The sequence below is a fragment of the Procambarus clarkii genome, chromosome 42, assembly GCF_040958095.1.
Source record: "Procambarus clarkii isolate CNS0578487 chromosome 42, FALCON_Pclarkii_2.0, whole genome shotgun sequence".
NCBI lineage: Eukaryota > Metazoa > Arthropoda > Malacostraca > Decapoda > Cambaridae > Procambarus > Procambarus clarkii.
The window spans coordinates 21,440,476-21,462,403 of record NC_091191.1 but is presented as its reverse complement, the minus strand read 5'-3'; the positions used below and the strand labels follow the sequence as shown (position 1 = coordinate 21,462,403).

The 21,928-nt window shown below is 41.7% G+C and overlaps 1 protein-coding gene across 2 annotated transcripts in view; it reads left to right on the top strand.

Moving 5' to 3' along the window:
- The window catches only part of LOC123770249 (uncharacterized), a 407,808-nt gene that overhangs the window by 192,452 nt on the left and 193,428 nt on the right, over nucleotides 1-21,928 (top strand). For both annotated transcript variants that reach the window (XM_069339938.1, XM_069339939.1), the window contains 2 exons: nucleotides 4,425-4,628; nucleotides 9,486-20,089. In XM_069339938.1, coding sequence (XP_069196039.1) covers nucleotides 4,425-4,628; nucleotides 9,486-20,089 — 10,808 coding nt within the window. The remainder of the gene's footprint in view (nucleotides 1-4,424; nucleotides 4,629-9,485; nucleotides 20,090-21,928) is intronic.

Below are 21,928 nucleotides of genomic sequence, written 5' to 3'. Positions count from 1 at the left end.
TATTCACCTGGTTGTGTGAGCGGGAGGCTGACAGGTAGGTGCCTCTCTCAGGTCAATTCTTTAGGTGTACAGAGGTAAAATATTACCAAATTCTTGTTCAGTATATCAGATACATTTAAAATATCACAGTGGCTCATTATGGGTAGAAGTTGACATTTTACGGGACCCCTGTAACACACGCACGCACGCACGCACACGTACGTTTGCAAGCATACATGCACGCACACGCAAAAACAATCACACGCACACGCACGCACACACACATACATCCAGTCAGGCTAGAAGGGATCAACACTTTTCGTGGAAAGGGGATAAAACCTCACTCATAATCCACTCCCTCTCTTACCCCTTCTCTTACCCCCTCTCTTACCTGCCGTAATCTGCAGACACCTCACCTCCATTTAACCCCCATCCCACGCGCACACACGCACACACACGTTCTCTTTTCTCTCTATCTCTCTCTCTCTTTCTCTCTCTCTCTTTCTCTCTCTCTCTTTCTCTCTCTCTCTCTCTCTCTCTCTCTCTCTCTCTCTCTCTCTCTCTCTCTCTCTCTCTCTCTCTCTCTCTCTCTCTCTCTCTCTCTCTCTCTCTCTCTCTCTCTCTCTCTCTCTCTCTCTCTCTCTCTCTCTCTCTCTCTCTCTCTCTCTCTCTCTCTCTCTCTCTCTCTCTCTCTCTCTCTCTCTCTCTCTCTCTCTCTCTGTCTCTCTCTGTCTCTCTCTCTCTCTCTCTCTCTCTCTCTCTCTCTCTCTCTTGCTCTCTCTCTCTCTCTCTCTCTCTGTCTCTCTCTCTCTCTCTCTCTCTCTCTCTCTCTCTTGCTCTCTCTCTCTCTCTCTCTCTCTCTCTCTCTCTCTCTCTCTCTCTCTCTCTCTCTCTCTCTCTCTCTCTCTCTCTCTCTCTCTCTCTCTCTCTCTCTCTCTCTCTCTCTCTCTCTCTCTCTCTCTCTCTCTCTCTCTTGCTCTCTCTCTCTCTTGCTCTCTCTCTCTCTTGCTCTCTCTTTTGACAAGGGGCAAAATGACCAAAATGACAGGAGGACGCAACAAGGACACAGGAAACAGCCAGAGTGACCAAACAAAAAAAATGTTAACCCAAGTTCTGGAGGAATTCAGGAGGGAGATGCATGAAATGAGGATTACAATTAACAACCTGCAAAGTGAGCTGACATCAGCAAGGGAGGAGATCAAATCCCTCACAGAGAAAAATAAAGAGACCGAGCATCAGATTATCATCCAAAGGGAAGGTGGGAATGTTACATTGGAAGGAAATGCCTCTGTACCTGAAACATTTGCAGACATACTGAAAAAGAGTTGTACACATCAAATTACATCAAAAGCAGTTGTACACATCAAATTACAGGAAGGATCCAACAGGCAAGAATGGAATAGCAAGGATTGAGAGGCAGTACATGGGCTACTGAAGGGGTTATAGATGGAAGGGGCTGAACAAAACATTGAGAAGGTTTTCAGGTTGGGCTGGTACAACAAGGACAGAAACCGACTTGTAAAAGTGGTGTTTACAAACGAAACCACGAAGGAGGATATTCTCGAAAGGAAGAGTCATCTGCAGCATGTGGAGGGATACAAAAAAGTATTCCTGCAGAGGGACAGGACGAAGGAGGAGAGAGCCAGGGCAGCAGAGGCAAGGAAGAAGCACAGGGAGAGAGGAGCAAACCAGGAAATCACAGCCCCCAACACAACAGTCCTAGAGACAAGAGGGGAACCCAAGACCAGCATCCCAGCAACACCAGACGGGGGGGGGGGGGGCAACACCACCTCCCCCCTCGGCATAGAAACCCTCCCTTCCCCTCACCCTACCTGCCCCCACCCAACCCTCCCTCCCCCCACCCCATTCTGACCCTGTCACTCCTTCCCCATTCCCATCATGTCTCCCCTCCCACCTTTCCCCCCCTGGCTCCCCCTCCCCCTTCATCCCATACCCTCCCTATTCCTCCTCCCCCCCCTCACCCCGTATCCTCCATGTCCCCCCTATCTCCTTAACCCTCACCCTACCTGTCCCCCCCTTCCCTTTAACCCCCACCCCAAAATCCTCTGAGACCCTGAGGCAGCTAACGTAGTCCCGATATACAAGAAAGGGGATAGACAGGAGGCACTGAATTACAAGGCCAGTGTCCCTGACCTGCATACCATGCAAGCTGTTGGAGAAGATTGTGCGAAGAAAGCTAGTGGAGCACCTGGAGCGAAAGAACTTTGTAACAAAGCATCAACATGGATTCAGGGATGGCAGGTCCTGCCTCACAGGGTTACTTGAATTCTACGACCAGGCAACAAAAATAAGGCAAGAGAAGGGTGGGCAGACTGCATATTTTTGGATTGTCAGAAAGCCTTTGATACAGTGCCACACAAGAGGCTAGTGAAAAAGCTGGAAATGCAGGCTGGAGTGAAAGGGAAGGTACTCCGTTGGATACAGGAGTACCTAAGCAACAGGAGACAACGAGTCAGTGTGAGGGGTGAGGTCTCAGATTGGCGAGACTTTACGAGTGGAGTCCCTCAGGGGTCAGTCCTTGGACCTATACTGTTTCTTATATATGTAAATGATCTCCCAGAGTGTATAGAATCGAGAATCGTTTCTCTCAATGTTTGCCGATGATGCAAAAATTATGAGGAGGATTGAAACTGAGGACGATAGTAGGAGGCTACAAGATGACCTAGACAGACTGAGTGAATGGTCCAACAAATGGCTGTTGAAGTTCAACCCGAGTAAATGCAAAGTAATGAAACTAGGCAGTGGAAATAGGAGGCCAGACACAGGATACTTAATAGGAGATGAAATACTTAATGAAACGGACAGAGAGAAAGATCTAGGAGTTGATATCACACCAAACCTGTCTCCTGAAGCCCACATAAAAAGAATAACGTCTGCGGCATATGTGAGGCTGGCTAACATCAGAACAGCGTTCAGGAACCTGTGTAAGGAATCATTCAGAATCTTCTACACCACATATGTAAGACCAATCCTGGAGTATGCGGCCCCAGCATGGAGCCCGTACCTTGTCAAGCACAAGACGAACCTGGAAAAAGTACAAAGGTATGCCACTAGACTAGTCCCAGAACTAAGAGACATGAGTTACGAGGAAAGGCTGCAGGAAACGCACCTTACGACACTGGAAGACAGAAGAGTAAGGGGAGACATGATCACAACCTACAAAATCCTCAGAGGAATCGACCAGGTAAACAAGGATAAACTATTCAACACTGGTGGGACGCGAACAAGGGGACACAGGTGAAAACTGAGTACCCACATGAGCCACAGAGACGTTAGAAGGAACTTTTTCAGTGTCAGAGTAGTTAACAGATGGAATGCATTAGGCAGTGATGTGGTGGAGGCTGACTCCATACACAGTTTCAAATGTAGATATGATAGAGCCTAGTAGGCTCAGGAATCTGTACACCAGTTGATTGACAGTTGAGAGGCGGGACCAAAGAGCCAAATCTCAACCCCCGCAAGCACAAATAGGTGAGTACAAATAGGTGAGTACAGAAATGGCTACTGAAGTTCAACATGAGTAAATGTTAAGTTACAGGAATGGGATTAAGTGATAGGAAAGCAAAGGGACATTACACAATGGAGGAAAACTACCTCTCCTTGACGATAGGACATCGTCATGGATATCTCTTTCGAGAAAGAGACCTGGGAGTGGACATAATACCTAATGTACCTCCTGAGGCACATATAAATAGGATACCGACCGCAGCGTACTCTACACTGGCAAAGGTTAGGACATCATTCAGAAACCTAAGTAAGGAGGCATTTGTGGCGCTTTACACTGATTACTTGAGACCGGTCTTGGAATATGCCACCCCATCATGGAGTCCCCACCTGAAGAAACACATAAGGAAACTGGAAAAGGTTCAGATGTTTGTGACGAGACTCGTCCCAGTGTTACGAGTGATGGGGTATGAGGAGCGCCTGAACGAACCGAACCTTACAACACTAGATAAAGAAGGGGGAGGGAGGATATGATGGAAACATAAAATACTCAGGGGGGTTGTTGGTAGAGTGGACAAACGACGAAATGTTCACATGGAATACTAAGAGAACGAGGTGACGTAAGTGGAAGCTGGAAACTTAGATGAGTCACAGAGATGTTAGGAAGTTTTCTTTTAGCGTGAGAGTAGTGGAAAAATGGAATGAACTTAAGGAGCAGGTTGTGGAAGCAAACTCTATTCATTATTTTAAAACTAGATATGATAGGGAAATAGGACCGGAATCATTGCTGTAAATAACCGATGGCTCGAAAAGTGGGATCCAAGAGTAAATGCTCGATCCTGCAGGCACAAATAGGTGAGGACACGCATATTGGTCACTGCCAGCACTCACCTCCAAGAAGGTAGTAGAAATATCACGAAATGAGAACAAATAACGTTAGGAACATTTTTTGAAGTATGCTATTAATGTTTTCATTTCAGGTTTTACTTGAAAAAGATCAGGATATCATTGAGGGACATTTGACACTTGTAAATCGTGGTGGCTGGTTCCAGGAGGATGTAACAAGCTTTAATCTCACCCTAACAACACCATTCAGTCAGCTGCAAAATTTTTCATTATTGCTGCAAAAGCATAGCGACACTACGATGGCTAACTTTGCTGAAATTAAATTAGATGATTTTAAGGTAACATAAGTATTTTTAGTTGTTTGTTTATATTACAAGTCTATATATAAAATTTTAGTCACATGTTGTCTGAGAAAACTGGTAACAATATTGCTTGATTTCATTCGTCTAATTATTCAGTAGTTTGGTGGGCTGAAGCTTTCATTTCATTCAAAAAAGTAAAAACCAGCATTGAATATAAGAACTCTCCAGTTCCTGGGTGAGCCCCAGAGGCTTCCTGAACATACTACACACTGATCAGTGCCATTACTATCAGGTGCTATCAGTTGTGAAGTTTTATTGGCCTACCGCGGACCACGAGCCAGAACCTAACCTCCCCCCCCCACTCCCCTCCAAGAGGCGCAGGGAGTAATGTCATATGAACACTTTGCTTTTAAAGTTATTCATGCTTGCCACCAATAGAGAAAGATACCCAGAAAGATAGCCCGTTGTTGTTGTGAGGGCTTGGTGAAGGGGCTGTGGAAGTGTGATGCTCCATGGCACAGTGTTCTGTGACCTTTTGAAGCCTTACCATCCTGCTGCTGTCTTCACTAATTTTGCTGACTGCTTTTTCCTCTTCCTCGTGGGTTTTTTTCCTCCCCACCTTTTCTCCATTCTGATTGTTCCTTCCTGCAGACTTTTTGCCATTCTTTGAATATTCTTCCCGATGTCTTCTTCTGTTTTGACGCCAGGTGTTTGGGGAGACACACTTTCTCACCCGTAGATCTGTGGCACCTGACGTTGTCGAGCGATGGGACGCTTTTATTGTCAAACTTTTCCTTTGTTCTAATCCCGATCTCGATGTACTAACGGTTCTCAAGGTGGTGATTGCAGGTTGTATGTCCACGATGCATCCCTGGGATGGCCCCTTCTTCCAGGGAGTCCTATTCTCTAATTGTTGCTCCATGGTGGGTATGGGGGCTTATTCGTGAATGAAATTATATTTATGTTGGTTTTTATGCCGATTTCTGACCCTCGTTTAACTTCTCAGACTCGTGGAGTAGGCGACCAGGGCTCCGAGTCGGAATGAGCTGGAAGGTCGGGCTCTGTATCCCCTGCTACATGCATCCTAGACCAAGCTGCTTCTCTGACTCTCCCGACTGACTCTCTCTGCTCCTCTCACACCTCCGTGGTAGGGTTGTGCCCAGAGCCCCCAGTGTTAACACGTGTCGTTGCAGCCCCTTTTCAGGAAGCAGCCGACCGCTTGGTTTCGTTGTACTGCTTTGCGGAGACCCTTGTTTGGATCTCCAAAAATGCGCAGTTAAATGCCAGCACTGGCACAGTTCTCCTTCACCATGTTGCAACTGATGACAGGGAACTGAAAGACTGTCAAGAGGATATTAAATATATCCTTTGAGGTCCAAAGCCATTCTATCCTCCAGCTTCATACGTTCACTCGACTCCCTCGGGGTCGTCGTCGTCAACCTCTCCACGTAGTTAAAATCACTTTTTATAGTTTCTCCCGACTATCTTCCGTAATATTTACAGGTGCCAGATGTTCCGTTCTAGAGTGCATCCCCTCTCCTCGCCCTGCAATAGGTGCTGGAGATTTGGTCATGGTCACTTCAAGTGCACAAAGGTGTCTCTATGCCCCTTGTGTGAAACCTCGGATCATTCTGAGAGGGAATGCTCTTCTTTCCAAGCCCACCGCATCAATTCTGGTGACCGCCACCCTGCCTTCTCCCGCGCATGTGTGTACTACAAATTTGAACAAGCCATCCTCAATTTGAAACATCGTGATCGTTTATCTTTTCTCGAGGTGAGATGCCAAGTTTGCCATCTTCCCTCAAGTCTTATGCTCGTGTGTCGCGTTCACTTCTCCTCTCCCTCTCCCACTTTCTCAGTTCCGCAACCGTTTTCAGACCTTGGATCACGACACTTTCACCACCTTCCCATCTTCTTTTCCTTTGGGTTCTAGGCCCAAGGGTCTTCTTCCTAGTTCTCCCCCTAATGTTTCCTTGCTTCTTTCCTTCCTTCCCACCTTTCCCTATCTCCTGTGCCCTCTTTTCCTTCTCGCCCCAATCCTTCTTCTCAGCCCTCCCTTCTGTCTTTTGGCCCTTTACACCACCTATCCATCCACGCCGTTGTCCTTCCTTCTCCTGGCAATCTCGTGTTGACTGTTGCCGTTCTCTCTCTCCTATTAAGGCGATGCAGCACCCAGCACAGGACCCTACAAGTCCTCACCCGAGCGATTGCAAGAGAGGCGAATAGAAGCCCCAAAAATACCAGAACAGCCTCTGAATTAATCCTGCCCAATGGGAAAAACAGAAGGGCAAATACCAGACTCCCATTCAACTGCTTGAGTAACTGCCGAGCCACCCAGCAACATTAGCAGACAGTTGCGGTGCAGCTGGAGCAAGGATGCAGTAGTTAGGGAAGGCGACGCTGCCCAAAAATCATAAGTAGTTAGACCCAACCAGGTCCAAACCATGGATGGAACAAACCAGGACTTCTACCAGGACTCCAGGAACCCAAACCAGGTAAACTGGGAAAAAACAGAATCCCGACTAACGGACAAACAGAGTGGCTGGGATCCCACACTAGCCGGTTGTCGAAGTGGGCCAACAAACCAAAACAAACACTGAACAAACCAAAAATGAGTGACAGCCATAACTTGAAGAAAAAGCTGAAAACTTTAGGTGCTGTGAGCAGCTCATACGAGAAACCCAAAAGCAGAAATTCTATCGCCTCACAGCAAAACCAAACCAATCCCCGAACCCCGGTAGGAGTTCTATAGAAACATCCAAGTATCTGGCATGAGAGAGAACGAACCCCGGACAATGGGTAAAAAACGAAACAGGGGCAAGGAACGAACCGGTGCAAACGGGAAGGAACAAACCGTGATCCGAAAAGCCTGAATCGGGAATAGAACCAGGAGGAAGCCCACCAAATAGGGAGGACAGATCGACTCTGCACGGCACTAAGTCAACTCGACGAAAGCAAGGCTAAAATAAAAGTAAACACTAAATCCTAAGCCTTCAAGACCAAATCGCTGACAACGAGCAACCAGGGAGAAACTTCAGCATACAGTATTAATGGAATAATGGTAGCGCAACACCCAGTGCGCCCCACCATCCGAAAACACTCCCAAACTCAAGGAAGACAGACGTCCACAAGCCACTGGCTTACCTTAAGGGCGAGAACAACCCCTAGCGAGGAAGCCCCTAATGGAAGCGTATTACAAACGCCTCGGGGAAGTCAACCCTGACCACACAAGGGTAGTACTAAAAAGAGTGCACATGGAACATAACACTGAGCTCAGGCAGCTTTAAGTACACTAAATTTCTGGTTCATGTTATGTAAACGCATATAACCAGCCTCAGAGCAGGGTTTCCGGAAATTGAAAAGCCGACACCACGAACGTAAACATGCAGTAACACAACTGGGTTCCATAAAACCCAAGCGGGCTACAGAGCCCAACAAGGCACCCTGCCCCAAAGGCAAAACATCACTTAGCTGACGAAAGAAGTCTGGAACCAGAGCCAAAGCGAGAGCGACTTGAAATGAACCAGGGTACATCAGAATACAACTGACGGTGGGGCGAGCTGGCTGACCCGGTACGCCTCCCTCCTCTGCCCAAATGAAGGAGGTGAGGCAAAGAAGCGGACACCAGTTTCACAAAATTTTGGTGGTTTGTTTTCATTGTTGGGGAAGTTTTTTTTTTTTTAGCATTTTGGGGTGGTGATCTCATTTTTAAACCATGCACATGAGTCTAAGTCTGCTGACGGTGTGGGCTACTCTGTTATTTTTCCTGACCGTACTTATATGTGTCACTTCCCTTTGGAGGCTAGCGCGTCTTTACAGCCGAACTTTATGCTATTCTCTGTGATCTCCGTCTCTTGCTTTCTCATTATCATTCCTCCTTTGTGGTTGTAGTTGACTCTCGTAGTGCCCTCATGGCTCTAGGGTCCTTTAATCTTGTCCATCCGGTGGTCATCGAGATTCAACATTGGCTGTTTCTTATTTCTAGTAAACTTAAATCAGTAGAGTTTTGCTGGGTTCCCAGCCATATTGGTGTTTCTTTCAATGAGCGTGCGGATGCTGCCGCTAAGGAAGCTATCCGCTCTTGTCCCATCTCCTGTAAAGGTATTCCTTATTCTGACTTTTATCCTGTTATTCATTCCTCCATCCTTGCCCGTTGACAGAGTTGTTAGTCCTCTGTAGTTAGTAACAAGCTGCGTACTCTCAAACGTAGTGTGTCCCCGTGGCCTTCCTCCTACCACCGTAACCGGCGGTGGGAAACTGCTTTGGCATGGCTGCGGGTTGGCCATACTCGCCTAACCCACGGTCACTTAATGGAGAGCCGCCCTGCTCCTTATTGTCTAAATTGCGTTGTCCCTCTTACAGTTGTGCATATCCTTGTTGAATGTCCTGACTTCCAGGACGAGCGTGTGTCTTGCTTTCCGACCGTCCCTTGCGGTCACTTGTCCCTCGATAGAATTCTAGGTGAATCGGATACTTTTGATATCGTTCGCCTTATGCGTTTTTGTTCTCGTATTGGCATTCTTAGTGATATTTAGCGCCCTCTGATTATTATGGACTTTGATGGTGCTACATAGCGTTCCCGGTTTGGTGCCTTCTTTTGATAATTACTTTACCTTAAACCATGCACTGTTTTGGTTCGCCTCTGTTCCTGGGTGCCTTCCTCTGTTGGTGGCAAGTATGTTTATCTTTAAATACAGAGTGATCACAGGGGCCTCTCTGAGGGGGCCCAGGTTCTGGCTCGTGGTCCCCGGTAGACTAATAGAACTCTGTCACTGATGGCACTGGTCGGTGTATGATAGCTTCAGGAAGCCGACGGAGCTCCTCCCAGAAAACGTATTAATATGAAGGTACTTAAGTATTCTAGTGTTTTTTAAACATGATTTTTGTTTTCAGATACGCGGTGAAGCCCGGTTAGGTGGCCCAGCTGACTTTGAGATTAAGGTGTTATATGAGGATGGAGATACTTGTGATTCCTACATTCATATATATCACATACATGATAACCAACACTCTGTGAGTGGAGCAAGTCTGGCATTAACGGAGCTTCACAGACCGTGGGAAGTGACAGCAAACACCACAATGGACTTTTCTGGTTGGGAACAATTATTTAATATTGAATTAAGTTTCGAATCTCCAATGTTAGCAGCTCCACTCCAATTACATGGGACTTATAATATGTCGGAGGATCATTTGGGCTTTGAAATTCAGGGGGGAATGGAAGAAAAAGTATTGGTTTTATTTTTAGGCAAGAGAGAGGAATCTCCGCATTTACAGAAACTTTATGGTCTTGCTAGTTTTGACACTCCATGGACTGCACCGACAATTATGAATGTAACATTGGACCAAGCTACGGATAGTTTTGGCATTCTTATTGACTTCCAGTCAACTTGGGAATGGTTAGCAGAATTTAGTACAAACTTTTCATCAGCAGAAGACACACAAGCTCACTTATACCTTACACACAGTGCACTTCAGATTACGCTGGACCTCGCTCAAAATTTTTCATTGAGTGGCTTCAGACAACAAGTGGAAGGTTCTGTGAACACATTAACAATAACATCTGTTATAGATGCTGATTTGGATGAAAATTTAGTCCCTTTAGATATTAATGGGCGTCTCTCTCTCCTTAACTTGATGGATCATAATCTCGATTTAACATTTTCTCACACAAGAGAACCCAAACCACAAATAACACAAATATCACTAGCTTGGGATGACCAGATTTTCTCGGTGGATCACACTCTTGATATGGAACACTACCTTCAATGGTCAAGCTTATTGCAAATAATTCAACCAGGTAACGGAGATATTATTGAAAGTAAAATCTCTCTACATACAGAAAGTGATATGGCTTTTGTGAACTCAAGCTTCCAATTACGTTCCCCTTGGAGTGAAGACTTTAAAGCCCAATTTGTAGTACAAGGAAATAGTACTGTGATGGACTACACGTTTGATGTATCATATGGAAATGCTTCAGTATTGACATTGATGGTTGTATCCACGGAGGATGTTAATTGGTACCAGTCTGATCTTGTGCTTGGGGTGACTTCTTCTTATTTTAATGACGCTGAGATAAAATGGAAACATAATTTAGATACAGGACATTTAGTAAGTGTTGAAGTGAGCTATGGGTCTGACTTTAATGTGCAAGGTACAAGTCACTTGATATTCAGTCAACAATGGCTTGAGCAAGAATTTATATCATATGATTTCCTTTCTAGTTTAAATATCACTGACCTGGATGTGAATTTTAAGGTCCTATTCAAAATAGATTCTCAGTATAATGGGAAATTTGAAGGGATGTGGAGCGACTATTGTGTGTCCGTTGCATCAGCTGTTAACGACGGCATCATCTTCAGTGCAAAAATAAATGATTCTGAAGCAGTATTTCAATCTGAAATACAGTATGAGAAAGGAAATGGAGACTTACCAAACTTGCAAATAAATTTTGCAAAAAATGGACATGATATATATTTATTCAAGATAGTTTCTGATGCTGTTTATCCAAAAGTAGATAACATTTTCTCTTTGGAAATATTTAGTGGACACAATGACACCTCACAGACTGCTCAGCTCAGAGTAACGGCTGATATGACTGACATAGCCAGATATGCTCTTAAAGGAAAAGTCGAAGTAAAATCAGACATAGATATTTTTGAAGGTTTTGGGGGTAGCGTGGAGGTTAATGCTAGATTCAACAGTATGTTGTCATGGAATGGTCATGTGAGTGGCCTGTTGGACAGTAGCTACTGGCACTACAGAGGAGATATGAATGGTTCCCTAGAACTGAGTCAGGAATTTAGTATGGAATATGGAATTCTATATGAAGCAACACATGAAAATAAAACTTTTGATAGAAAAGAGATGAGTCTTGCAATGAATGTGACTGATGAGATTTTGCAAATGAAATTTACAGTCTCTCCAGATCACGTCACTCCTCATTGGTCTTTCCATGTTTATTACAATAAGAGTTTGGGAGACCTTAGAGTACTTGTTTGGCCTGGTGATCCCCAAAAGTATGAAATATCATGTCGGCTGTCAAGTAAGACATTTACTATAAGTGCTCATAGTACTCATGAAGATGGGTCAAAAGTACAGTATCTTAAAGGAAATATTAACTGGATCATAAGACAAGTAAAGCACTTGATTTCGATTAATATGGACTCGGACATAAATTACATTTCCAAAATTACTGGACAGTTGATAATTCAACACAAGCGTGATTTGGCTGTGACCGCAAAATTAACAGTTAACCAGCAAAATTTTGCTGGAACCATGAGATATACTTCACATGCACTCAACTCCCCGAACAGATTAAATATCAAAATAGAGAATGACATTATAATGAATTTTAAAACGGATATTGATTTTGATTTTTCAGTGAAGCCAGAAGGTTTTACAATTGACTTGTCAGTTGATATGAATGAAGATGAGGGCTGGCTGGAAGGTAACTTAAAACTTGGCGTTCCAGAATCCCACCTTCACCTCAAAATGCCCATTACTGACTGGGAAACCTTTAACTTGACTGTTAATGTTCAAACAGATGACGTGTATGGTTTTACAATACTTCTACAAGTGCCTCAGATGTGCTTCAATGTCACAAGTGCTGTGGATAAATCATACTTATCAGCGGTACTGAGGATAAATATGCAATTAAATTATATCGAAGAGGCAATATTTGACTTTTGTTGTAAATTCAGTGTTGATAAGAACAAATATCATGCCTATTGCAACTTAACTGTTCAAGACCTTGGCGTGATCTTTAAGTTTAACTGTACAGGTCATTTGAAATGGGATGAACTTGAAGTTAAGCTTGAAAGTGAGCTGTACCCTCAAGTTTTAGTTGACGTAGGACTTTTAGCAGAAAAGAAAGACCACATAAACGTGAGGCTACATGTGTACGAACCTTCGTCTAATACAACTTACCTCCTCTATAGGAACTTCTTCTCTCCAAATAAAACTGAACTTTTCTTTGGGTTGGAAAAGGATAATTTCGTCTCACTCGTAGCTGACTATAACATTCAGAGAGAAAACACAACGATAGATGTTACTTTCTCATTTTCATACTATGGATTTGTTTTGAATCTGGGATTAGGAATCAATGCACGTATTATGCCTGATTCTGGAAATGTGGAAGTGCACTTCACATCTGACTCAGAGATTGTTCGTTCTACTTTCTCAGTTGCTTATATAAACAAGGATGAAATGAAAGAAGGAACTTTCAATTTGACAACTACATATGGAGATGTTAGGGGTGAACTTAAATTAATAATGAATGAAAAATTATTTTCATTTGTATCTAATATAACATCAGACCTTCACTCTTTCCAAAAATACCACTTTGAATTTATTCATAAAACAGAAGGACCAATTCAAAATATTAAGATTCTGAGTGCCCAAGATGACATTGAGTTTCAGATTAATGGCTTAGTAAACATGACGAATGATGAAATAGAGGTAAAGCTAACCTTATCAACTTCATTCGAAAAATACGAGATATTTGATTTAGAGTTCAGTCAGCCTGTACATGAAAGTTCTTACAAAGCAAAGTTTACAATTAAATCATTTGGGAAGGAGTATGCCATTGACACACGACACAGTCATCATGAATCTTGGGAAAGTCAAATGACTGAAATCACTCTCACTTTCCCTCTGCTTGAACACGATAAGTTATCGTTAGTTGTGATGTACGACGCTCTAGCTGGTGAGGGATCAGCCGTTCTTAGTACCCCTCAGGGTCAACTAGGGTTAGAGGGAACGTGGCAGTATTTAGAGAGCAATGTTGCTCTATCACTGACGTCTCATTTGACATATTTCGACTTAGGGAAGTACACTTTGACACTTGATATTCCCCCGGAGGTGTCCCAGGGAGGGGAGCTCTGCCTCTCACACCGCCACGCCGCTCTCGATTTTGACACTAAAATTAAATTTAGTGAATATTTTAGAAATGGGAACATTAGTTTTAACTTTAACTCAGAACCTAAATTTCGTAATATAACTTATGGTATCGGGTATGAATTTCAGAATTCGCTCAAGATAGACGGGCAATTTGATGACAGGAAAGTGACGGCAAAGCTGTCACTTGACGAACATCATAACCCTGCGTTGTTAGGAAGTTTTGAAATTGAGACAAATTTCAAAGGTTATGAATCCATTGACGGCTCATGGAACATAGAATTAAGAGATGAGGTATACTCTGCTCAAGTGAATATTGACATAGCGCAACAAGGGAGTGTGGCAGTGAACGGTGCCATCGACACCCAGCCAGAAGGCGCTTCAGTGCCCTGGGACAGTGTAAAGCTCACCATACACTTTGAATCCCCCTTCACACTAACCCACCATCTACAGGCAGAGTATGACTTGAGAACATTAAGTGTGGCAACATACTACCAGTATGGCCTAGATACATTCCAAATTCAGTGGAGTTCAGATTTCAGAAGTAAGATGGCAACAGTATTATTCAGCGGCAATATTCCCGTACAAGGAATTTCATCGTTCAGTGTTAATTTCAAATATGATTTCACAAAGTCCTACACTTCCAGTTTCACAATAAAAATTGAGGAGACAACTCTTCAGTCAAGCTTTGAATTTTCTCCTAACTGGAAAGTTGGGTCCATAATGGCGTCACTGACCTCGCCCTTTGTTAAGCCCGTCATGATGCTAGTAAAGTGGTCGTGTGTAGGGAGCCCCATCAGCCTGCGGGCCACATATGACGTGGGGAAGCACTCAGGGGAGCTCAAGACAACGCTGGAGTATGGGAGAAACTCTGCTCACGGTGTTTTCCAAGTAACAACATCGTTTGAAGAGGCATCCAAATTTAATATTGAATTTTTATATGATATATCAGATAATGGAAAGTGGGAGGCTGCCATTGTTGCAAATATAAATCGACACACGTTGAACTTAAAAACTAGTCTGATAATCAATGAACCCAAATTTCTTGTAAAATTTTCTGGATTTATGGAGTTATTTGGAATAAATGCTTCCGTTGAGATAGACGTTGGGATATACGAAGGCATTTATAAGGGGAGCGTATCAGGCAAGATTCTTGGGTATGAAAAATTCAGTATCAGCTTTTTATTAGATTTATATCAATTTTATTGCAATATTAAATACAAGATGAAAGAAGTTTTCACTGTAAATGCTAACTATTACCAAACTAACATACAGCTCGATGTGGATGACTATTGGCATTTCAACTTGTCGACGCATCACAAAACAATTAAAAATGGGCATCATTTTGATGTTTCGTTTAATGGATTTGACTTGGAGTCAGTGATGCTTCAAGCTAACTACACACGCAAACGTAATCATCAGCTTTTCTTATCATTAAGCAGTCCAGCATTGCCACCAATAAGTATACATGTCACTTATTCAAGTTTTAAAGATAATCAAGTTGATGCAAAAGTTACAGTTGGAAAGGAGATGTACCATTTAGTTGGGAGAGCAGAGGTGGAACGAAAACAGTCTAGTTTTGAAATCAAATTTGACTCCCCAGAAGACCCCAACAATCCCTTTATTTTTAAAGCCATGTATGATTTTAAAAAATTCCTTCGAGGTAAGATGAATTCAGCAATGGATTTAGCCTCCGTCACTTTGGAGTGGGGAAAGCAGCTACATCTTAATGTGTCAGGGATGAGGAATGACAGCCAAGTTAAGATGAACCTCACAGTAATGACGCCATTCACACTCCTTCCTAAGCTTCTCCTAGGTTTTGATAGTGAATTTTCATTTAAGAAAGCTTATGTCGAACTAAAATGTTCAGGTTTCATTGAATTGTCTCAACGTATCACTGCTTCTGGATTTTTCAAGCTCGAGGAAGAGGAAGTGGATCTGACGTGGGCATTAACGATGCCTTATATAGAGGTTGAGAATCTCACTTTATCTCTCCAGCTGAAGCCAGGTCGCATGGAAGCAAACTTATTATTGAATAATGACGCATGGAAGGCGATAATAGATTATGAATTATTTAAAACCTATTCAATTGTTATTTCGGTTGAAACACCAGTTACTAACTTTGAGAAGCTGTCACTAACCACGCGTGCAGAGACGGAGAACGATCAGTTCATGGTTCAGATAGAGCTAAAATGGCCGAAGGCTCAAACTCTGTTAATTCGTGCAGAAGTTGAGACGCTGAACATAAGGATTACCTTTTTAACTCCATGGGAACAACTTCGAAGTGGCTTCTTCAGTGCATCGTTAGAAACTGACGATGAAAATCAAAACTATTCAAGTGTCCTCAAGTGGGATAAGAGAAACATTAAGATGTTGTTAACAGTGTCACCGGGCGAACTGCAGTTTGTTAGCCAATATTATGTGGATAATACTGTAATTGGTCTTGTTAGATTTGAAAGTGCCTTAGAAAGCAGAGAATTTAAATCATCATTACAAATCCAGACTCCCTATGCCTTCATAAGATCATTAGAGACAACATTACATCTTCAAAATCAAGGCTTTTTAGCTAAGATGGTGATTAACGACGTGACAAGCCATGTAGAAGGTTTGTATTCCAGAAAAGAATGTAAATTTACAGCAATTTTGCCAATTTTAGGAAATTTCAAATGGACACTTGACGCTAAAAATTATTGGACAAAAATAGATACAAGAGTTCGTTTAAGTGTTGGTGAAAGATCTGAGCCACTTAGTGCGGCCTTCAGCTACGAGGTGACGGGGCCGGCACTCCACGGGGTGCTGGAGGTCGGGTCCGGGAGACAATGGTTATCTGTTGATGTAAAGTACGACGACGATACGTGGAGTTTGATCCTCACTGTTATGGACACCCTGTTGGAGATAAGTGTTACGAATCCTAGTGATGGGGCATCAAATTTGAATTTAACACTTGAATCACCAAATTTGAATTTAAAGTTATTGAAGTTGAATGTGACAGCCAAGTATGAGGGACATTTGGAGTTCATTGATGGCTCGTTGTCAATATCAGTTAAGACAGCAAACAAAAAACTTTTTAAATATAACATAAACTTTGGAGTTAGTATTATTGATGATCAATTACTTGTGAACTTTGAATTTCAAGGTGATCGAATTACTGAACCTTATAAAATCACGGGTGTACTCCCTATAGCCAATATATTTTTTGAAGAAGTAAATATAGAGTTTAATATAAACCAGGGAGAAGAGGAGCTGTATAAATTACGTTATGAAACAGTATTTCCAGATTCAGTGTCATCTAGGAGACTCTTGGAGGTCGAGTCTTCGGGGAGAGTCTCCAGACTCCAAGTCGATTTAAGTGACAGTTCTTTGGGAGTTTCTCTCTCGTACCCGGACTCGTCAACACAACACACATTACTCTTAAACGTAAATGACGACGTTAGTTTTGAGAACTTCATGCTTCATGGTGAATTACATTCACCGTACCTGATAGATGGCCCATTAAAAATGCATTTACATTTTGTCGTTCAAGACCAATTCCATGGAATACTTAACTGCATTCTTTCTCATGGCACTGCAAATATCACTGTCAGCGGAGAGTTCCGATATAACAGAAAACAGCATGAGATTACCACTAAATTCCTGGTAACCTCTGGAGTTACTTTCATATATTCTATAGAAGCAAAACTTCAGTGGAATAGGGATATCACTGCGTTTGTCATTCTAAATATTTTGGGTAATGAACACAGTTTCAAACTGCATTTAGATATGAATGACTTCAGTTTAGAGATGATTAGTAAATCTACTTGGCTGCCAGTAGAGGAAATCATCTTTTCAGGTAAATTAAACCATGACATTGAACTTTCAAATATAAATTACGAAGGTAAATTGATTACAGAGAACATGGAGATCATTATAGATGCAGCATTTAAAAAGGAAAATTTTAATCATATTAATTCATACATCATTGTGAAGATAAATAAAGAAGAAGTTTTTACATTGTCTGGAGTGTTTTATGCTGATAAAAATAGGTTTGATTTTGATTTCGATATGTATAGTATCATTCCAGACTTAAATTACAATGTAGAAATTCGATATAAAAATACTGAAGAGAAGATGACTATAGATGCGAAGCTTAATGGTGCTTTACTGCAGGATAAAGAATTTGTTTTGAAGATTATGAGCAATAAATGGTATAATGTTCAGAGTCTTGACATGTCCTGGTCAAGTTATTGGCTCCAGGTTGTGGTTGATATTAACAGATTGACATTTAGATCAACCATTCAATTAGATCACGAAATCTACAAACTAAGTTTAGAATATAATACAGATTTAAAAAGCATTTACCTTCAAGCTCCGTTTACATACTGTGAAAATTTTTATTTTCAAGTCCGCCTTAGAAATGATGTGACATTTATTTACCTGGAGAATGCATGGAGAGACTTGGCAATTACTTTTACATTTGAACTTGGTGAGGATGAATATTTTGGCAAAGGTGTTCAACTCTCGTTAAGAACACCATTTAAAGGCTATGAAAAATTTTCCTTTATAACACCTCACTATACAAGAGATGTGAACCACCGCTTCTCTGTGATGCTAGAATATCCCGGATGTAAAGTGGGTCTTGAGGTATTTATGGACTACAAAAATTTATTTGATAGTGACCTTGAATTTAGTCTTTATCTTCCATATGAGAAATATGAAATAATATCCTTAAGATACCGGTTCCTCCGTATAAGTAGAATTAACATAGGAGCTCGAGTTGGAAAAGTTGGCTTTATGTTTTCAGTAAGAGATAACTATCTTCTTTATAGGGCAGGATTGGAAGTTAGATTAGAGCTCAATGAGTACAGTATACAATTACTGTTGAGAGATTTTTCTGTGTCACACAAACTTAGATCCTATATAAATATTGATTTTGACGTAAAAGAATTGATAAAATGTCGCTCATTCCGTATTGAATGGCAGGTTAAATCTAATGAAATGGTTTACCTTATAGTTCAGAGCGACCAAGAGGAGCACCTCAAGGTCCACGCTGCCTGGGGGTCAGACAAAGTTTTTGCAATTACTACCCCAAAAGTGTACCCAGGCTTCCTGACTATTAATTTACAGTCTACTGAAATGCTGGATGATTTTCATTTTATGTTCAGTTTCCCAACAGTAAATAATACATGGGAAACGTATAGGATTCACTTACATGAAGAAGCACTGGAGGCAGGCCACCATGCCTTTATCTCTGTAGAGGGTTTTGAGAAGCAGTTTCAAGCTGAAGGAACATTATCATTAAATTCATTTCACTTCAATGAAAGTTTAATGCTGGAAATAAACAAGAAAAAAATTGGTACTAAAATTTTGTTGCAGAGAGAACCAGGGTTATTTACCAGCATATACACAGGTGATGTGTTCTTGGTGTTACCGTCTCAGAGCGTTCACTACAGCACAAACGCTTCTGCTGGCTTAAGAGACCTCTACATTATATCCAGTTTCACTTGGAATGAATATGATCATGACATGCCACCACTCACTTTGAAAATGAATTATAATGACAAGTCCATATTTAGAAATATGGAGTATTGCCTAAAAGCAGTTTTCAGCCACCCTGATATTAAGGACGTCATCTTCCAGGGCAACATTACTCAGTCTCCAAATTCACCGTTACGTGGGTTAGCAGAACTTGTAGACATAAATGATCACGAGAAGAACATTGTGATGATGCTGGACGTGCAGCCTCCCACACACCACACACAATACAACATATTGGTCAACATTTCACAACCTTCTTCAAAGTTAGCTCTTATCATCAATAGTCAGATCACAGAGTCAGTTTTAACAAAAGCAAATTATACATTCAAATATTGGAGCCCGATCAGAGAAACTTGGGAAGACTTGAACATCATCACTGATGTGAGCGCAACTGAGACTGGATATGAGTTTGCTGCTAACATTCTCGCTTCTCAAGGAAAGTGGGGCTACAGATACAATGGAAACATTAATTCAACGTACAATTCAGCTACATTTAATATTCAAGGAAGCCAAGTAGAGTTTGGAGAGTTTTGGAAACTTGGAACAACTGTAAACAAAAATGTACCTGAATTGGTTATCTATCTAGATATTGGGCAACAAAATCAAGAACCATATGAAGAACGGAGAGTGAGAATTGGGTTCCAAAATCCGTTAGAATTTGGAGCAATATTGGACCATCAGAGGTTTAATGAGAGGACTCGAGACTGTGCTGTTGGCTTGAAGCTAGTGGCGCCAAACATCCTCCAGTTCTTCTTGGACTTCGATCCATCACTAGACTACAATGCTGACAACTTTTGGGCTCGTTTGACATCACCTGCCTACAAAATCGTGGATGCTTGGGAGCGTGAAGTTGCTATTCTAACATCTGCCTCTCATGAAAGGCTACTGCTGGAGGTCCCCAAAGTTATTGACATGCTAGTTAATAAAGAAGCTATTCTATCAATATGGGCGAGAGAAACAAGTAACTTTGAGTACTTCACCAACGAACTCAACAGTGCAGTACGTGACATTAACGAAGATATTGAGAGATTCTGGACAGAGTCGCTGGAGCCGCTACTACAAGCCTCTCACCGCATCACTACTGCCTTGTGAGTCTTACTCTAACTCTTACCATGTTTTATGTTCAATATTGTGAAACTATCTTACGCCTTATCTGCTGAATTTAATGTTAAATTAAAGGAGTTGGAAAATATAGTTCAAATGACTTCCTTCATATATATATATATATATATATATGTCGTACCTAGTAGCCAGAACGCACTTCTCAGCCTACTATGCAAGGCCCGATTTGCCTAATAAGCCAAGTTTTCATGAACTAATTGTTTTTCGTCTACCTAACCTACCTAACCTAACCTAACCTAACTTTTTCGGCTACCTAACCTAACCTAACCTATAAAGATAGGTTAGGTTAGGTTAGGTAGGGTTGGTTAGGTTCGGTCATATATCTACGTTAATTTTAACTCGAATAAAAAAAAATTGACCTCATACATAATGAAATGGGTAGGTTTATCATTTCATAAGACAAAAATTAGAGAAAATATATTAATTCAGGAAAACTTGGCTTATTAGGCAAATTGGGCCTTGCATAGTAGGCCAAAAAGTGCGTTCTGGCTACTAGGTACGACATATATATATATATATATATATATATATATATATATATATATATATATATATATATATATATATATATATATATATATATATATATATATATATATATGTATGTATGTACGTAACTGAAAACTCACACCCCAGAAATGACTCGAACCCATACTGCCAGGAGCACTTTGCAACTGGTGTACAGGGCACCTAATCCACTCGACCATCATGACCGGACAAAAGCTGATGGTAGCCGAGGCAATTTGCCCATCAGCCCGCCGGCACTCTGATGGTAATCTTGGGCATAGTATTTTATCAAATCACCTCATTCTTTGGGGCACACGTGAGGAACACAAATGCCCAAGATTACCATCAGAGTGCCGGCGGGCTGATGGGCAAATTGCCTCGGCTACCATCAGCTTTTGTCCGGTCATGATGGTCGAGTGGATTAGGTGCCCTGTACACCAGTTGCAAAGTGCTCCTGGCAGTATTAGTTCGAGTCACTTCTGGAGTGTGAGTTTTCAGTTGCATGTATGCCTGGGGACCATTCAGGCATGTTCGCATGGCCTACTATGCTAGTCCCGATTTGCCTAATAAACCAAGTTTTCCAGAATTTCAATATTTTTATAATTTTTTTCTTATGAAATGATAAAGCTATTCATTTCATTATGTATGAGCAAATTTATTAAAAATTTTAGTTAAAACTAACGTAGATATATGACCGAACCTAACCAACCCTACCTAACCTAACCTAACCTATCTTAACCTAACCTAACCTAACCTATCTTAACCTAACCTAAACTAACACAAATAAGTCAATAATTTATGTTCTTAATATAATATAATAATAAAAATTAAAATAAACTAATTGGAAAGAGAAAGAGTTAACTCTTTCTCTTTCAACGGTAAATATTACACTCAAACTTTCGGTGTCGCTATGGGTTCCCCTCTCTCCCCTGTTCTTGCTAATTTCTACATGGAATACTTCAAAACTGTTCTTCTTCCTTCTATTGATACTGGTCCCTCTCTCTGGCTTCGCTATGTTGATGACATTTTTGCTTTATGGCCTCATGACCTTAATCTTTTCCAGCCTTTCCTCGCCTCTCTTAACAATCTGGCTCCTTCTATCCATTTCAAAGTTGAGTGGGAATCTAATTCCCTCCTTCCTTTTCTTGATGTTCATGTTCACAGCTCTGTGTCTGGGTTCTCATTCTCTGTCTACCGTAAACCCATGCACAGTGGCATGAACATTCACTGCTTTTCCTACCATCCTCTTCTGTTAAGAAAAGTGTCCTCGTCTCTCTCTTCCTCCGCGCTCTACGCAT